General features: G+C 41.6%; 1 protein-coding gene across 2 annotated transcripts; it reads right to left on the minus strand.

Moving 5' to 3' along the window:
- Positions 1-77: 77 nt before the first annotated feature.
- Positions 78-17,084, minus strand: rad50 (RAD50 homolog, double strand break repair protein). 2 transcript variants are annotated; one of them, XM_076751398.1, is made up of 28 exons: positions 16,989-17,084; positions 15,332-15,469; positions 15,073-15,156; positions 14,426-14,577; positions 14,111-14,296; positions 13,782-13,986; positions 13,227-13,355; positions 11,998-12,163; positions 11,841-11,899; positions 11,571-11,705; positions 11,026-11,232; positions 10,720-10,902; positions 10,358-10,515; positions 10,073-10,248; positions 9,299-9,536; positions 8,557-8,746; positions 8,173-8,299; positions 7,557-7,750; positions 7,279-7,389; positions 6,839-6,931; positions 6,495-6,608; positions 6,056-6,183; positions 5,761-5,862; positions 5,357-5,479; positions 1,285-1,370; positions 1,056-1,198; positions 807-940; positions 78-592 (listed from the first exon to the last, which is right to left on the minus strand). In XM_076751398.1, exons 2-28 carry the CDS (start codon positions 15,458-15,460, stop codon positions 406-408), a joined length of 3,939 nt encoding a protein of 1,312 aa, XP_076607513.1. In that variant the 5' UTR covers positions 15,461-15,469; positions 16,989-17,084; the 3' UTR covers positions 78-405. The 2 variants fall into 2 exon arrangements, with proteins under 2 accessions (XP_076607513.1, XP_076607514.1); XM_076751399.1 differs by having other exon boundaries at positions 16,895-17,029.

Raw genomic sequence — 17,084 nt, forward strand, 5'->3', positions numbered from 1 at the left:
TTTCTTTGAACCGAGTCTGCAGCGCTGTTGCCATGCAAGTTATAAAAAAAAAAAAACCCAGAGAGAAGAGAAACCGCCAGCGTCCTTCACAAGCAATTTAATGACAGAAGATTATGAGCTCAAAAAGTGGCAAACATGGAAACATAACTGCAACATTGCCCTGACTTTGACGCTGCTGGCCATCACATGGACACTTTGTAAAGACTACAAACACTGGGGCAAGTCTCAAAATGACAATATTAAATAAGCCTTGATCCACAGAACATTCATGCTATTGATTGAGATCATAACTTCAATGTCAGTTTGTCTGAAATATTATATTATTACTGTTTTTAAGCTAAATCAACTCAACATAGACTTTGCCCAACCAGAATGAATTCAAGAACATCAAAGACGACTGTCTGCTCAGTGGAGGTAGGATGAGAGGGAGGTGATGCTGCACTTTGTGATCTCAGAGTTCTGGTCCTGGTTCTTACGGATGCGGTAGAAGTGCTCGATGTAGCTGGACCGGCCCAGCAGCTCCACAAAGTCTTCGTCGTGGGTGATGATCAGCAGCTGGAAGTTTCGTTGGCGAGAGCGGCTCTTAATGATCCTGGAGAGAGCGAGCGAGAGGAGATAGAGGAGTACGTCAGATTCAAATAGTTCACACGGTCACTGTCTGAAGAGTAAATTAATTTTCAGGGAAGAGTTGGGCTTATGGCATGTAGATGTGACGGCGAGTCGAGGTTAGAGGTTGGTAAATGCACCGTGTCAATGAGGGTCCTCACAAGAAGTAAAAAAAAACTGTGTGTGGTGTGTATACTCACTCTACGAGGGCGTGTGCCAGTGACTCAATGTTGTCTCGGTCGAGGTTGGTGGTGGGCTCATCGAGGGCCAGGATCCCACAGTTCAGACAGAAGGTCTCCGCCAGAGCTAGACGGATGATCAGGGATGCCAACACCTAGAGGCACAAGAGCGTATTCAGAAAAAAAATTCAGACTGAGTTCACTTGCATAATAATTCACTGGAAAAGATTGTATTTTTTGATGCTAATACAGAAAACCCTGTTCTGGTACCTTCTGACCGGCACTGCAGCGTCCTCTCATATCCAAAGCTGTGTCTCCTTTCACCATAACTACTCTGTAGTTGTAAACCCTCCGCCTCACTCCAGCAGACGAGTTTTCGTCCACGTCAGACCTGATCTCCACGTATTCAATATCTGGAGAGGGGGCAAGAGGGAGTGATGACAGGCCGAGAGAGGCAGGAGTGAACATATGTGCATGCAAATATATAAGTGAGATGTACCTTGACCCCTGTAGGTGCTGCGCCACAGGTCTCTGATAATCTTGTTGATCTCATCCATCTTCATGCTGTGGAACTTCATGATGGTTCTGAAGGAAACCAACAGGAAAACAAAGCTCATGTACAAAACCAATGATGGACGAGATACAACCCTGATCCTAAAAAGTTGGGACGTTAATAATGATGTTAATAATAACAATAAGGAACTGAATTAATTGTTAATAATAACGATAATGCAGATTTACGTAGGTTACACAGGTGTGCTCTTACACATTTACATACGGCTTGACTGAAAACCAACAATAAGATATTTTATGATAATTTGGTTACAAAATTCTAGCAACAATTTTTAGATTTACTAAATCCATGCAACATTGATACAAAGATATATGTTGATATAAAAGATATGAAGGCAGCAAGCTGGATGCTGCTTTCCGGCATACCAAGAAGCACTTTGTCTATCATCTAGCAAACTGACGAGAAACTCTGATGTGGTCTGGTAACTGTGCAGTGATAACGGCATAACCAACAAAGCTTCCTTTGATGCCCATATATGGTGGATAAATGGAAAAAAGTATGAAAAGACAGAGGCAGCAGAGCCGTCTTTATCTGTCCATCTGACCTACTCTGTCTTATTTACAGAACTGTTTATGTGACCTGATCAGAAGAATAGAGTGATTTTATATTTGAGACACAGCATATTATGAAAAGCGTTCCCCTCTCTTGGACTTTTCCTGCTATATTATTGAAGAATACTGGATTTTAAATCATTCCTCCCATTCATACTCGCAATTAAAAGATCGCTTCCTAATGTGCCAATTTAAGAGATGGAGGATAAAAATCCACAGTCTTTGCTCTGTGAAGAAATGTATTACAAAGTTTATCAGAAGCAGATCAAACTGTGGCTGTACTGGGCAGTGTCCAGCTGTATATGTATATATATTTTAACACATTTTTTTTAAACACATTGCTCCACAGACAATATCTGGTTCACACACCCACAGCGACTGCTCTCCATCTGTGACCCAATGACCTTTAGGCCTGCTTCAAGATACCTTCAATTCCCTAAATGTACTCGAGCATCAAGCTTTAACATGGATTCTGTTTCAGTATCGTGTTTAAATACGTGGATAGCTGTGCCCTTGTTGCAGGAAGCAAATCTGTTCACACTGAAACGAGGCTGCTCCCTAAAAGTCGATCATCCCAGTCATCAGACAAGGAGACGTTGAGTCGACTCACATTTTGTCAGCGAATCCCACAAAAATTCTGGTCCTTGAACAAATGAAGCTGAGGAACCCCACCGTACCTCGTGTTATAACGTAGTAACATCATCACGTGACATCGCGGGTTTTGCAGTCTTAGTTGCAGAGTTAATTCCAGACATTGATGTGTTTAAAATGTTATAGGAGATTTATGTGCACTGCCCACTATAAATAGGAAAACAACAACAGACACGCACTCACAGAAGCTTGAACCAAATTCACTTTAGGGCAGTGAAAGAGATCACAGCCTCTTGACAGTCGCAGCAGCGCCTTCAGGGTTTTGACGCATCATGCACAGACAATAATGTGTTGCAAAGTGAGTAGCAGAGGAAGTTTCATATTCCAAACCAAAATCAAAACATCTCACCATGAAAACCTTTTCTGTCTATTAAGGCAGAAACTGTGACCTGGATGTATGGTCTGCTGAAAGGCTGCTGAGTCCTGCTTTCAATCTTGATAACAGTGCAGCGACTGATGTGTCGACTAACCCACACATATGGGTAAATGATGCTTCTGCTCTCTTCTCAGATGATATCTCAGACAGTGAGGTCACACTTCCTCACTGAGGCTCACTGACACCTTTCCCCCTCAGTTAGTGTCTCTCTCATACTTATCCATATATCCAAGACCAATAAAAAAGGTTTGCCAGCGGGACTACACGTCTTGATGTTGATTAGATTTCGACCTTCTCTATGCATCCAATGGAAGGCCACTGAAGAAGCACAATGAGCAAAAGCCTGACCGCTGAGTGCTTCGTGCCGCCCTGCTGATAATTTTCCAAGTATCTGCAAATTTTTATCACCAGAATCAATTCTGCATGCAAATGCAGAGCTGATGCCACGTTACAGTGATGCCAACGATAGTAATGCAGTACGCTTCTTGGAAACAAACCTGATAATTTGTGATAAATCTTGTAGGGTCCATCATTTCCATCATTATAAAAACAGACAGCATCAACTGTAAAACATGGAATATTGTGGAAATTGCAAAAATGTGGGTGCAATTTATAAAAATAAGGCTTTCTCCGACCATTCACGTACCAAAAAATAGTGCAATGTTGTGTTACATCAAATGATTGATGTTTGTGTTCACCAATTATGATTTATCAGAGGCTAATGTGAATTTAACTTAATTAAAATGTGACATCTTATCTGACCAACAGACCATTTTCACTTGAAAATGTACTAAACCTATTAATCAATTGTGAGAATTGTTGCAGATTAATCTTTTCTTGATAGATTAATCGCCTAAATAGTTGAGCTCTAAAATGGACAGGATTAAGGTGACATTGCTGACAGGGTTATTTGTACAAAGACAATGTCCAACAACACTAAACTACAGCTACACACTTTGCACGCCCATCGTAACTACAACAATACTTTCCAGTGCAGTGCAACAACAAAAGTTAAGAGAAAGTTTAGACTGGTTACTGACGTGTCTTTCTGCAAACACTTTGTACACCTACACATAGAAAAGAAAAGTGCTATAACATGTAATCCCTTAACCACTAGTTCGTCACTATTTTGCTTTGACTGACGTCAGATTAACTGACTTTCTAGAGGTGCCTTCCAGTGCCTAAATGTCGCTTTGTGTTTATTTCACAGCAGCCTGAAGAGAAACAAATATCTGAGTGTGCAGAGTGCAAATCCAAACCACACATATTATATTATATTATTTATGATATTTTTGCACACTACATTTATCACATTGAACAGAACTTTAGTCCCTGTGTAAACTCAGAATTGTCTTCTTTTTCGTATATTTGTACATAGACAAATAATGTTCATAAAATCTGATCTTAATGTATGTAATCTTCTTCATATCCTTATTATGTTTTCGTGTTTCTTTGTTCTGCTGTACTGACACGACCTGGACCAAAACAAACCACATGTGTGTGTGTGTGTGTGTATATATATATATATATATATATACACACACACACACACACACACCTTTATATATATATATATATATAAAAAAAGCTACAGGCCACAATTTGTGGTCTACGTACTATTAAACAAGATATGATGAGAGCAGTTAACGGCGGACCGCTCTGTACTGCATCTGTTTGAGGTAACACAAGCGTCACACACTGACAGGATGGTCTCGATTCAGAGCTTTAAGGTAATAAGCTTAAAACGATGATACGATGGGTTTCAAATAAGCTTAACTTGCAAAGAAAGGCCCCAGCTGGTTGGCAGGTGCTGTGAAGTGAGAGTGCACCTCCGTGTTGGTAAGAGTCAAACGCTTTCCTGTGGAATCTCTCAGCTGATGAATTTCTAAAGCCTCCAGTGCTACTGCCTGGAGGAGTTACAAGAGAATTGACATCACTGCTCAATCTGAGAGTCTTCTCATCATGACCTAAACCCCTCAAAGGGCCTGATAAGGAGGAGTACGGGCAGATGTCTCATAACAAGAGAACAAGATGGTTAAACACAGGATGTGCTGAAGTTCAAAGTAGATCTTACCAGCTGTACTACCTACTTGTAAGCACTAAGCCTCTGCTGAGTGCAAACCTTTTTCTATAAACTATTACTCTGCAGTAATTGTTGTATTTGTATGTGTCTTTGCGATTGGAAGAACTCATTTCAGAACTGTTCATTAATTGATTAATTATATTAACATATTTGTGTTTGTTAATTCAGACAAATAAATTGCTGATTACAATTCACAACATTACAAAATAAAGACAAAAACGGTGTTAATACTTATGTTCCACTACAATGCAATCCATGAAAGCCTGAACCAGATTGAGACATATTTTGGGGTTAATACCCGAAGTTAGTGTGCGTACATGCTAGCGCAGTACTTACTGATCGAGGGCCTTGTAGTAGAGATCCAGGTCTTTGATGACCAGCTCTGTGGTCCTCATTGTGATCATCTTGTTTTTGTAGCGCTCATCAGCTTTGTCATACTGATCTTCTCGTAGCTCTCTTCTGCAAGTGATCAATTCAAAGAGCAAGTTCAGTTCATGAAAAGAAGTGCAGGACAGAAGCAAGTGAAACAATCACTTGTTGCTCTATCATAAAGTGATGAAATGTAAACAGGAAATCATTTATTTTCTCAGCGTGACAGGAGCACTGACATGATAATGTCAGATAGATAATAACAATAATAATAGATAATCTTAGATAATAAAATGGTATAACAGGGAATATCCCATCTGATTTGAGTTAAGCTCTGTACTCTACTGCAACAGTGGATCTGCATATCTCACCTGTAATGCAGTATCTCCTCCTCAAAGCCTTTTTGACGACCCAGCGCAATACTGCGGTTCTTCTTCAAGTCTTCCAACTTGCGTTCTGCTTCACGTCGTTCTCTGGATGAGCACAGAAAGCCAGGAGGTGAACACATCATGTGTAACTTCTAATATTTCTACAAGTCTGACAGTAAACTTTACACCCAGAAGTGTGACACTGCAGATATAAAAGCGATTGTGCTTCTGTCCAGCTCGCTTCCCGTTTATCACTTATTGATCTTACACATGATTGATAACAGTGTAGTGCTCTTACTGGCGTAGCTGCAAGACTTGCATGTTCCCCATGTCTTTGAGAAGAACCTCTCGTTTAGCAACAACCTCCTTCAACTCCTCAACGCGCTTTCTCAAGGTCAGGTTGTCCTGCAGCCAACGCTCCTGGACCTATAATATAAACAAGTTAAAAACACATACTACTATGTACTATGTACTACTATATACCATGTCCCTACAGATGCTTCATGTGTTGGTTGAGTTTTGGGCCTTTAGGACAGCTTTCCCTTCTCCATGCAACTTGTGTAGTTGTGCCAGAAATCCGGAGGTAAAGAACATACAGCACAGTGTTTGGATGCAACATCGTTAAAATGGATAACTGAGGCCTTATTTGTACAAACCAGCACATTGGTGGATTGAACTTAAAGCTGTCTTTAAAAAGTAGAAGAGACAGAAAGACAAAGATGAAGACAATAACCTACCTTCTGAGTGTCTATGTCCTGACGGATGTTTCCCATCTCCTTGTTGATTTTCTCTTTATTCTTCTCGGCCTCGTGGAGCTGAGTGTTGGTTTCTTGAAGCTCGGTCTCTTTTTGCTGTGATAACAGACAAAGTCAAGAAAGTTGCTCAATAATTTTGAGTAATGCAACATAACTGCACCCAAGATGACGGCAGAGTTATTCAAAGAGAAAAGCAAAGCTGGTGTTTCAGAGTGAATGAATGCAGCATGTGTTTTACCTCTTATGATAATCATACGTATATATCCATCATAAAATGATCCACGGAGGTACAGACGTATCAAGCATGCCAGTAACAAACACGTTACCTCTTTGTATTCGTCTTTGCCTTCATTGACGTATTTGGTGATTTCTCTTTCCAAGGTGGTGATCGCCTTCACCCTCTCTTTGATGCCATTGATCTGTCGGTGAACAAGTGTCAGAATGGAGGCCAGATTAAGATGAATCATACACAGCACAAGAGGTTAAAAGCTGCTTTCCACTCTTACCCTCTGACATTATTTGCTTTATTATTTTTGAACTTCGGTACACACAACAGCAGGTATGTGTTTTTAAAATGATTCTAACTCACTGCTGATTTAATATTTCACTATCAAATATATTCAATAGTTCAATAATTCAAAGGAGGTGGGGGGTATAATCTACCTTGTACACTCCCATGTGGGTGAAACAACAGTTTATTTCTGAATTTGTGCTACGTTTTCAGTACAGTACAGTGACAGACAGAGCAAAGCGAGATCGTGTCCACCTTCTCTTGCCCCTCTTCCTGCTTCTGCCTCTTGCGCTCCACCAGCTCCTGCTTCTCCTGCTGCAGCTTCTCCAGAGCAGCAGACAAAGGGGTCAGCTGTTCCTTCGCTTCCTGGTGGAGGGACAACATGGCATTTTTGTAGTATAGTAGTAAAATATGCTGTGCAAAATGTGCATTGCATCCTCAGTTACACGTCAAGAGGGTGAACTTGAACTTGTTGCCTCCACAACAATCTTACACAAAGGCGCTCACATGAACAAAAACACAGTAAAATATACCCTGATGTCCCTGGTTAAAGCCTGTATTTCAGTGGTGAACTCGACACTCTGCTCCTCCAGCTGCTGCTGTTTCTGCATATCGCTGCTCAGCTGGAGCTTCTCTGCTCTCGTCTCATTCACGGTACTTTTCAGCATCTGAATCTGATCCTGCTGGTCCTGGATCAGCTTACGCTTCAGCTCCATCTTGCTGGAGGCTGCGAGTACACAAAAAGTTACAGACAGGAAAAGACAAGAACAGAGAAATATTACAACTGCTTCAACTCCATGGTGACAAATAATGATTCATGATTCATTCATGTTTGTCTTTTTGCATGTTTGAATATGTCTGTGTGTATTTTTTTCGACTGCAGCAGTTTTAAAATGTAACTTCCACAAATCCACAGGACACTGCATAAACACAGGCCAGAGCACAGCTTTGAAACAAGCCCAGTTTAACCTGATTATCTCCACCTCTGTGATTAGCTTTGCGCAAATGAAAGAGAGGATGATAATAATGAATGTTTTGTGTGTGTTAACATTCATTCTTACTTTAAATTTAGAGGTTACGATAGTTAACTTAAAGCGGGTGCCATGTGTGATGCATTTTTAAGCTGTTTGGTACATGATGCCCACTTACTGGTATCTAGCTTGTGCTGGGTTTCTTGTTTCTCCTGACTGACTTGCTGGGTGGTTCTGGTCATGTCTACTCCCTGGAGTTTGGCTGCATGCTGAGCGATTTTCCTCTCCACCTCTTTAAGGTCCATCTGGAAAGAAAAATAGGCAAGACTTTTCACAACTTTTCTTGTGCGATGCTGCTGTTATTTGCAACTTATATAGGGAAAACAGAGACAACGTCAGGTAAGAGATTCATAGGATCTATCTGGAGGAAAAGGGGATGCACTTGGGTGGAAAGATTAAAAGTGAAAGAGAGAGGAGAGACACAGCCAGGAACTGGTCAGACTGTACTGGATGGAAAGAGACAGGTGGTCATAAAGAGTGAGACAGATTAAGAGGATGGTACCAGGTATCTGTCCATGAGAGATATGTCCTGCAGGCAGGCCTTGGCTGTTTCCTCCTCTGACATCAAGGTACCGAGCAGAGTCTCCTGCTCCTCCACGTCGCCCTTAAGCCTCTCGATTTCCCTGTTGACAGTCTGCAGGCGGTTTCTCAACTCAGGCAACTCCTTTTCCTGTAGCTGTATAAGGGACTGTCTGGAGGGCAAGAAAGACAATAGAAATACACTTTGAGCAGAGAATAAAGGTGTACGTTTCACAAGTAACTTGAGTGTGTCATACACCGAAAGCACCTTTTTATTGCAGGCAGTTCTGGTCTATCAATTAAATGCCGATTTATGCTTTGTATATATGTTACTTCTAAATGAGATTTTTTAATTTCAGTAGGTTCAGCTGCTCTGAATATCATCTCACTTCTTGAAAGGTCAGCAATAAAAAGTTCTTTATTCAAAAGTGAAGGGATTGGCTGCTGGGTCACTACACCCTCTAAGGTTCTGCTCAGGTCATGAAAAGAGAAACGCAGATAAAATCTCAATCGTATGAGAATGTAGCTCCATCTAGTGGGTTACACATCATAATACCTGTGTTCTACACTCTGAACAGACAAATGGAGGAAAAGGGAAAGAAGAAGTTGAACCAATGAATCAGTTAAATGTGAATATACTGATTAATTGATAATGAAATGGTGACACCAGTACACTTGTGACACCATTACATAATCTGTCGTCACACAACCAGCTTCCTCCGTACCTGACAGGTCTGAGAGCCACCATGTCATCTCTCCTCCTCTCCTTCCTCTTCAGGTCGTGCTCTGTGTTTTTCAGCTTGTCTGGCACCAGGCGGAGTTTGGACTGCATGTCACTGATAACTTCCTGCAGATCAGACTCTGAGGGGAACGTCCGCTGGCACACAGGGCAGCAGGGCTCTCTGTCCTCCGTCAGCTGGCTGATGAACTGGGTGTACACTGCTGTGGCTCCAGCTAACATGGCTGGAAGAACACAGTTGGAGGAAGAGAGAACACATTTATGACTTGACTATGAGGTTAAAATGACCGCATGTGTAACTTCAACTAGGCTTGTTAGAACTAAGATCTTAATAATCTTATCGATCAGATCTCCTATCGGCAACCTCAAGTAAGCACGATCGGACAATATGCAAATCGAAACGATTGCCAAACCCCAACTTCAACTGCTACTTCACCAGTTCGTTAGACAGTAAGCAGCACTTAAAATTCAGACACTCAAATAAGATAGTGATAAACGTAGGACACAAGGAGGCTTTTAGGGAGCATTTTCAAAGAGAGATACAGACTTTTGGAGGAGCTTAAAAACAAAATTTATGATGAAGTTCGGAGCATATGAGGGGAACGAGGACCGGATTTGTCTGGGACTCATCCCATCATCTTACTTAGCCGGTTTATTCTTGTTTTCTTTTAAATCTACACTCCAGATGTCATCTTATCTCTCATCACACACTACTATTAGTGTCTGTGCAAAGAAGCAATTTCTGTTTCATAGCATTCACCTCTTTGTTTGGAGATCTTCTCTAAATCTTCTTGCAGTTTGCCCAGGTCCTGCTCCAGATCCTGACTGCCACACACATTGAAGAACTTCTCCTGGTCGTTGGTTAACTGCTGCTCCTTCTTGCGTACCTCAGCAGCAATGTGGTTTTTATTCTGCTCACTTGATGCCAGGTCCTTACTAATTATCAAAATCATGCCATAATACTTGTCAGTGCAACAGAAAGGGATTTTTTTGTCACATTTTCTATTATCATATATGAGCTTTAATGTAAATAAATCTTACTAACTTCAATTTGGCAAGTTTGTCCCTGGTACCGTTAACTTCCTTAGACTTGGCATAGATCCAGTCCTCTAGCTCCCTCTTGTTGGGAAAGTGGCCCAGTAAGGACACCAGATCCTCGCTGTGCCGAGACTTGATCTTACGTACCTGCTCCTCCTTGTCCGTCTGGAGGAACAAAAAGGAAAGATGAGAGGCGAGCCAACAGAGAAAGGACAGACGACAGGAGTGAGCGAGGAAGTAGGGGAAATATGAAGAGGGGAAGAGTAAAGCAGAGACAGGAGATAAACATACAGAGTCAGGCTCAGGTCAGAGGCCAGAGAGAGACAAAGTTCACCAGTAGGCTTCCAGTGAATCTCGCTTGCACATTACCTTTTCCCTTTTCAGCATGTCCATCTGTGTGCGTGCGGTGGTGTGCATGTTGAGCATTTCCATCTCTTTGTCGAGCTGTCTCTGTGTGCGGTCAAGTTCAGCTTTTTCTCTCTGAAGCTCCACAACCTCTGCCTTCAGCTCCTCCACACTGGAGCTCTGAACTGTGCTCTGAAGCTCACGCTCCTGAGGAGGAAAACACATAGAGCAGTGTGATCACGCCACATGGTACTTCAGGATAAAAAGGAGCCGTATGTTATGTATGACCTCAGACAACCTCATCATAGCCGTCTGTGTATGTACACTCACCACTTTAGCCAGCTCACTCTCCAGTTCTTGCAGCCGACTGGACGAACCCTCCAGCCTCTGCAGCTCTGCCCTGACGTTCCTCAGTTCCTGCTGCTTCTTTCCCTGCAGGTCTCTCTTCAACTCCACGGTTCTCTCCAGGCCCGTCTTCTTATCCCTCATTTCATCAATGGACTGCTGCTTCTGCTGCTCCTTTTCCTGCAGGTCCGCCTGAGTGGACACAATAATATCCTGATCCTGATCGAGCCTCAATACATGAGAGTTGGAGGCACATGTGCAACCACTGTTCACCATTAACATATTAAGAGAGCATCTTAATGCAGCAACTATCAATCTGAATAGATCTCTAACACTGGTTTCCAACATTCTAGTGTATTAAATGCATGAATTTTAAAGCTCTGATTAAATATCAAATATCAAACCAAATCAGTCCTGACACTGATAAAGGCTACATCATGTCTGCGGTATATAATATTACACGAAGTATGAGGAGGAGAAGTGCGATGACTTTTCCGTCATGTTCAGAAATCAAAATGAGCATTTCTTACCATAACCTGACTGACTGTCTCTTTTTCCTGCTCCAGTCTTCGTGTGACGTGCCCATGAAAGCTCTCAAGCTGCAGAGCAGTAAAGGGCGTTCGGTCGTAACCCTCCATCTCCAGATAGGTCGACAAAGAGCGAACCTGAGAAGAGACACTGCATGTGAGTGTTCACAGCAAACAACTTTCAAAATTCAATTCATTATTTTGTAAAACACGGTTAACTGTTAATCATTAGGTAGAGATACGGGTGCATAGAAGTTAATTAGTCTGTCTCACCTGAGCGTCCCGGTTCTTGATGTTTTGAGTGTGGCGGTCGGCCTCCAACTGTAGACGACCTGGGAAAAGAGAGGGGGATTTCAGGGTGTAAGGTGCGCTTAAAAGTGCCATTTTGGGGTTGACTGGTTACCCTAGTACAATGTGTGGGTGTGTGTACCTTGTTCCACCAGCAGATCAGCCTTGACTCTGTTGAGTCTCTGACACTCCCGGCCAGCTTTCTCCAGTTCCTTCTGGCAGTCTGTCAGCCTCCGCTCCTTCTCCCTCACCGTCCTCTGGTGGTTCTGGTAAAGCTCCTGCAGCTGCTCATCTGAACCCTGGAACACCTGCCGCGCACACAGTTCAGTGGCTTAATAAAACTATATGCACCAATACATCTTTTCAAAATGAAATGAAAATACCTGCTTACAGTAAGAGCATTACATCATTACTACATTACATGTGAGGCATTAGTGCAACTACAGTAAACAACAAAACTGACAGGTTCTATAAATATGATTAATTGCTGGACAGCTCAAAACAGGAAATATTTCATGGTGCAAGTCATTCTACCTCCGCTATTCAAATTCATATGGACGTGTTTGATCTCCAGGGGAGGAGTACGTGAATACAACCATAGACAGCATGTAATTATGGCCATATTCCTGACAAACACAAAATGTCAACATCACGTTATCACACTGACAATTCACCTGTCACTCACAAAAAAAAAAAACACATGACAACACATTCACAAAGAGCCCTCAGCTGCTGACACTTTTACTATCACAGACATAAACAAACGCTCTTCAGCCGCAGACACAAACACGGCTCAGAAACACCAAACAGATGGAAGAACAGATTCTGGGCTCCTGGAAGGCAGAGGAGCAGAAACATCCAAGAGCTGTAAAAGACATTCATATCAATAAAAGCCAGTGATGAACCGGTTTGTCGGGGCAGAATTAAAACAACCTCATTCACCATCTGCAGGCGTTATATTACTTTCCCATTTTGGTTAATGATACTTCACACAGAGTGGAGGCTGGAGTCTTATTAAGCAGGTGTTTAGCCAAATAAACCCTCACACAGAGAGAAAAATAGAGGGTTTTGCTGTGTTTTCCTCATTTTAACCTCATCATCTTTGTTCATGCATTTCATTTTCTATCTAATCTTTTTTTTAAATCCAGCCTTAATTGTCTTTTAAGTATCTTGTGAGGTTTCCCAAAACATTTTAGCTGCATCCACAATCAGCGTTATCTGTGGAAAGTGAGCAGTTATTCTGGTGTGTTTCCCTCCATCCTTAATAGCTCATTTCTGTTTCTAATTGCTCTTGATTTTACTTTTTTCCATCATAAAAATAACTAACTCGCGTTTGTTTACATGTGCATATATTACATATTTTTATGTTACCTGTTCCATTGTTTCCTCCAGCTCCTTGTTGTCCTCCTCCATCTGTTTCTTCCTACTCTCTAAAGCCTTGATGTCGTTGTCCAGCTTCATCACTTTACCCAGCTTCATGTCAATATCTGTCAGTCGGTTCTGAAAATTATTATAGAATATACAACATAAGTGGCAGGACTGTAATACTTCAGCATGCCTACGCCTGCAAACAAACAGTGGGATCTGCCATTTTTTTGGACATTCTATAGTTTATAAATCAACAAAAAAGAGTGAAAAACGACAGGTACAGCTCTATTCAAATCACTTTTTTCCGATGTATACACTGCATCAAAATACTTTGCTGTACAATTTTACAGAAACAAAGGTGCAGCTTCTTTCCATTTAAGCAAGTGGCACAACTGACAGTTTACATTAGCAGTGAAATCGTGTGATAATGACTGTAATCTCACAATGATAAAGAGATCTGGCAATGTAAAACAAAATCAGCTGCTGTGTCACAGCACTCAGTGCAAACTAATATTTCATGTATATCAACATGCATACAAACATAAATCATCAACCAACCTCCAGTGGATCGATCTGGTTCTCTATCTGCTGGACGCTGTCCTTAGAGGACATCAGCTGAGACTCCTTGGCGGCAACCGTCTCTCTAATCTGCTGGGCTTTCTCCTTGTTCTGCTTCAGGTAGCGCAGCTCCACCTGACACTCTTTGACTGTGTGACTCTGTTTAAGACGCAACTGACGCATCGTGTCCAGAGCTTTGATATATCTGGGAGAATCACAAAGAGACTGAATTTCCCTTCTGAACGGCATATGCGGGTTAACAGTGTTGCTTTGGATTTGGAGGTCATGTTTTTTTTCTTTTTAAACATGTAAGAATGAGTTGGCTTTACTTGGTTGCAGCGAAGATGGAGTCAAACTTGTCTTTGAGTGCTTTGCCCTCACTAAGTGGCCAGTTAGACTCTTCTTGGTGACAAAAGATGACATGATTCAGCACAGGCTTCGATACACCCAGTGAAGAAATCATCTCCCGATCCAGCTCACCGCACTTTGACGACAAGCTCACCTTCTCGCCGTCTCTGGATGAATGATGATAGAGGTCACATGTAGACGAAGGGGTCATGGGACATTGATATCAGTTCAGAAAAACAGATTTTTTTTCAATATTTAACAAAAAACGAGTAAAGACACTTGAGACTGTGGCTTACTTATATCTGGTAATGACCTGCTCCAAGCTTTTGAAAGTGTAGTTCTTTGCCTTCTGAGTGCACGACATGGAGCGATGGATGGTCACTTTCTCTCCATTGACGTCACTGAATAAGAGTCGAATCTGTGCTCGCACGTCCGTCTCATGGGCGTCCTGGAATTCACACAGCATGACTTTCATTTAACACAGACAGCCTCAGTAATCCTCATCTGACTGGAACTTCAAGGAAATGCTCTGATAACTTTAATAGTTCCACATCGATCTTAAACAAGAAAAGAAAGGGATTATGAGACTTTTGTGAAAATCCACAGTTAAGGTATGAATATAAATTAACCTTCATTCCTTGAAGGAAAACTTTATGGATTTTCAAACGGCTTTGTATCATGAAAATGTGGAAAGTAGTGCTCATGCAAATGACAAATGTTTAACATCCCTTCATGCTGCCTGCACCATTTGCTGGTGACCCCGGTGACATGTTTTGTGTCATGTCATGTATTTTGCCGGCTTTACGGCTATTATTTGAACTACAGATTGCACTTGTATGCAAAATGTTTTGACATCCCAGAGAAAATCATTCAAAAGAACATTTCAAAGCCACCTTTTGTCACTCAGCTATTGTCACTCACTGACACAAGAGAGCAAGCTCACCTTTGGATCATGAACAAAAGCACCTCCTTTAGATCCAGGAGGAAGCTCTCCTGATGTTGCATACCTTAGACACTCAATAATAGTCTGGAAACAAAAAAGAAAATGGCCAAAAGAATTAACAAACAAGAGTTGTAGTTTTCATTTTGAAAACCCAATGCATATGTGTCATCTCAAACGCATACTGTCGACCATCTTGTTCCTTCTCCACAGGTCGCGCTTCACAGTCAACCTTTGCTCTTGTCAAATCATGGTCTCATACCGTTTTCCCCGCTCCGTTGGGTCCGACCAGCACAGTCAGAGGACTGAAGAAAGTGATGACTTGTTTGTCTTTATCCTCAATCCCAAAGCTCCTCACCCCTAGGATACTCATCTTGTCTATCTTTGACATTTTGGCTTTCTGAAAGAGAAAAGGGGGAGAGAGAAAAGGAAAACACGACTTAAATCAACAGCAGTGATGAAAAGAGGACAGGCCGTGCCAGAGCATTTCACTGTGGGATCAGCTGAAGAACATATTACAGCAGTGGATGAATACTGACTTCTTATTCGCAATGTGCCCTTAAAATTCAGCTGCAGCTACGCTGACAAACGGGCATATTGTGGTTACCAGGCTATCAGTTAATCTGTTCACTGCAGCATTTTGTTGCTGTCAGTTTGCACTTTGCAGCTACAAACGCACACTGTCGAGTCTTGCAACAAATCGGAGACAAATATCACACTATATATCGAAAATTACTGTGCTGAAAAACTGAATAAACTGTACTTGAGAGAATAGTCAGCTATGCAGAAACCAACTGATTTGCAAACAATTTGGCATATTTTTCAGATCACAATGGAGAGCAAAACTGCAAGAAAAATAGCAGAGCTACAGAAATTCAGCCAACAGTTAAACTGTTAGCTGTAATTCTGAGAGACAAAACATCATACTGAAAGTGAAACTGATTTGAAAAGCAATGTTTAACTTTGCAGCACTGGACAAAGTCAATGCAGGTGGGCAATGGATCATATTTATCCCAGCAGTGAGAAGTTAAGTCACACCTTGTCATGCATTTTTGAATGAGCAACAGAGTGAACAAAATGTTCCTAACTAAATCTACAGATTTATCAAATTTGACATCTCTTCAGCTACAAGTCTGAAAAAAAAGGAAATTGCAAAGGATGCTTTCAACTCTTAGCTCTAAGGTCTTTTGCAGGGAAATCTGTTTTAATTCACAACTTAAGTATCAAGCAAAATCATTTTATATTTCTAAATGAAACTCCTTTAGACCACGACAACAGTGCACCATTTCTTATTGAGTCAATCCTTCACAATTTATGAGGGAAGCCAGAGTGCGTAAAAAAGGAGGTGGAGCTGCCTCAAGTGGCTCAAATCTGTGTCTTTATTTATACAATTCACTGACTTCAGTATATTACTTATACGAAGCGCATAGTTTTATTAGGTTAGGAGACAATAAATTCTGGGCATTTAGCCGAGCTCATTTCGAGATGTGAAGACAATTAAAGTATTATATGAAGTTAATCAGGCAAATACTGGTCTTAACTTCCTGACGTTACTTTCCGAACTTCAATGCAAGTCAAGCTAAAGAAGAAATCTGGAAAAACACCCGGTTAATGTTTTAAGAGACGAAATGTTTACGTGTTAACGTTACTACCTTTAAACGCCGTGATGTTGTTGGGTTGAACGTGTAATGTTCATCTGTGTAGGATGTCCGGGAAGCTAACGTACCACATAGGTAACTACCTGTCAACTCAGCAGGCTAACGCTAGCTAACAGCGCAAGTTTAGCTACATGCTACGTTGCCGTGTTTGACGGTTAGCGACTCACTGTCCAACAGAGGTTTCCTCCGCGCTGTACAACGAGAATGACTTTGGTTGGTAGCGGTCATCTCCAGCTCAGTTATGCTATGAATTCAACTCACCTCAGTGTTGTTTTGGTTCAGGCGTGAAAGTACAGTTTTCGCGCTGCGGGGATGTGACGCGAAAAGCGGCGAGTCCTGGCTTCCGGGAGTCGCAAC

Source organism: Chaetodon auriga, chromosome 15 (assembly GCF_051107435.1).
Source record: "Chaetodon auriga isolate fChaAug3 chromosome 15, fChaAug3.hap1, whole genome shotgun sequence".
Classification (NCBI taxonomy): Eukaryota; Metazoa; Chordata; class Actinopteri; order Chaetodontiformes; family Chaetodontidae; genus Chaetodon; species Chaetodon auriga.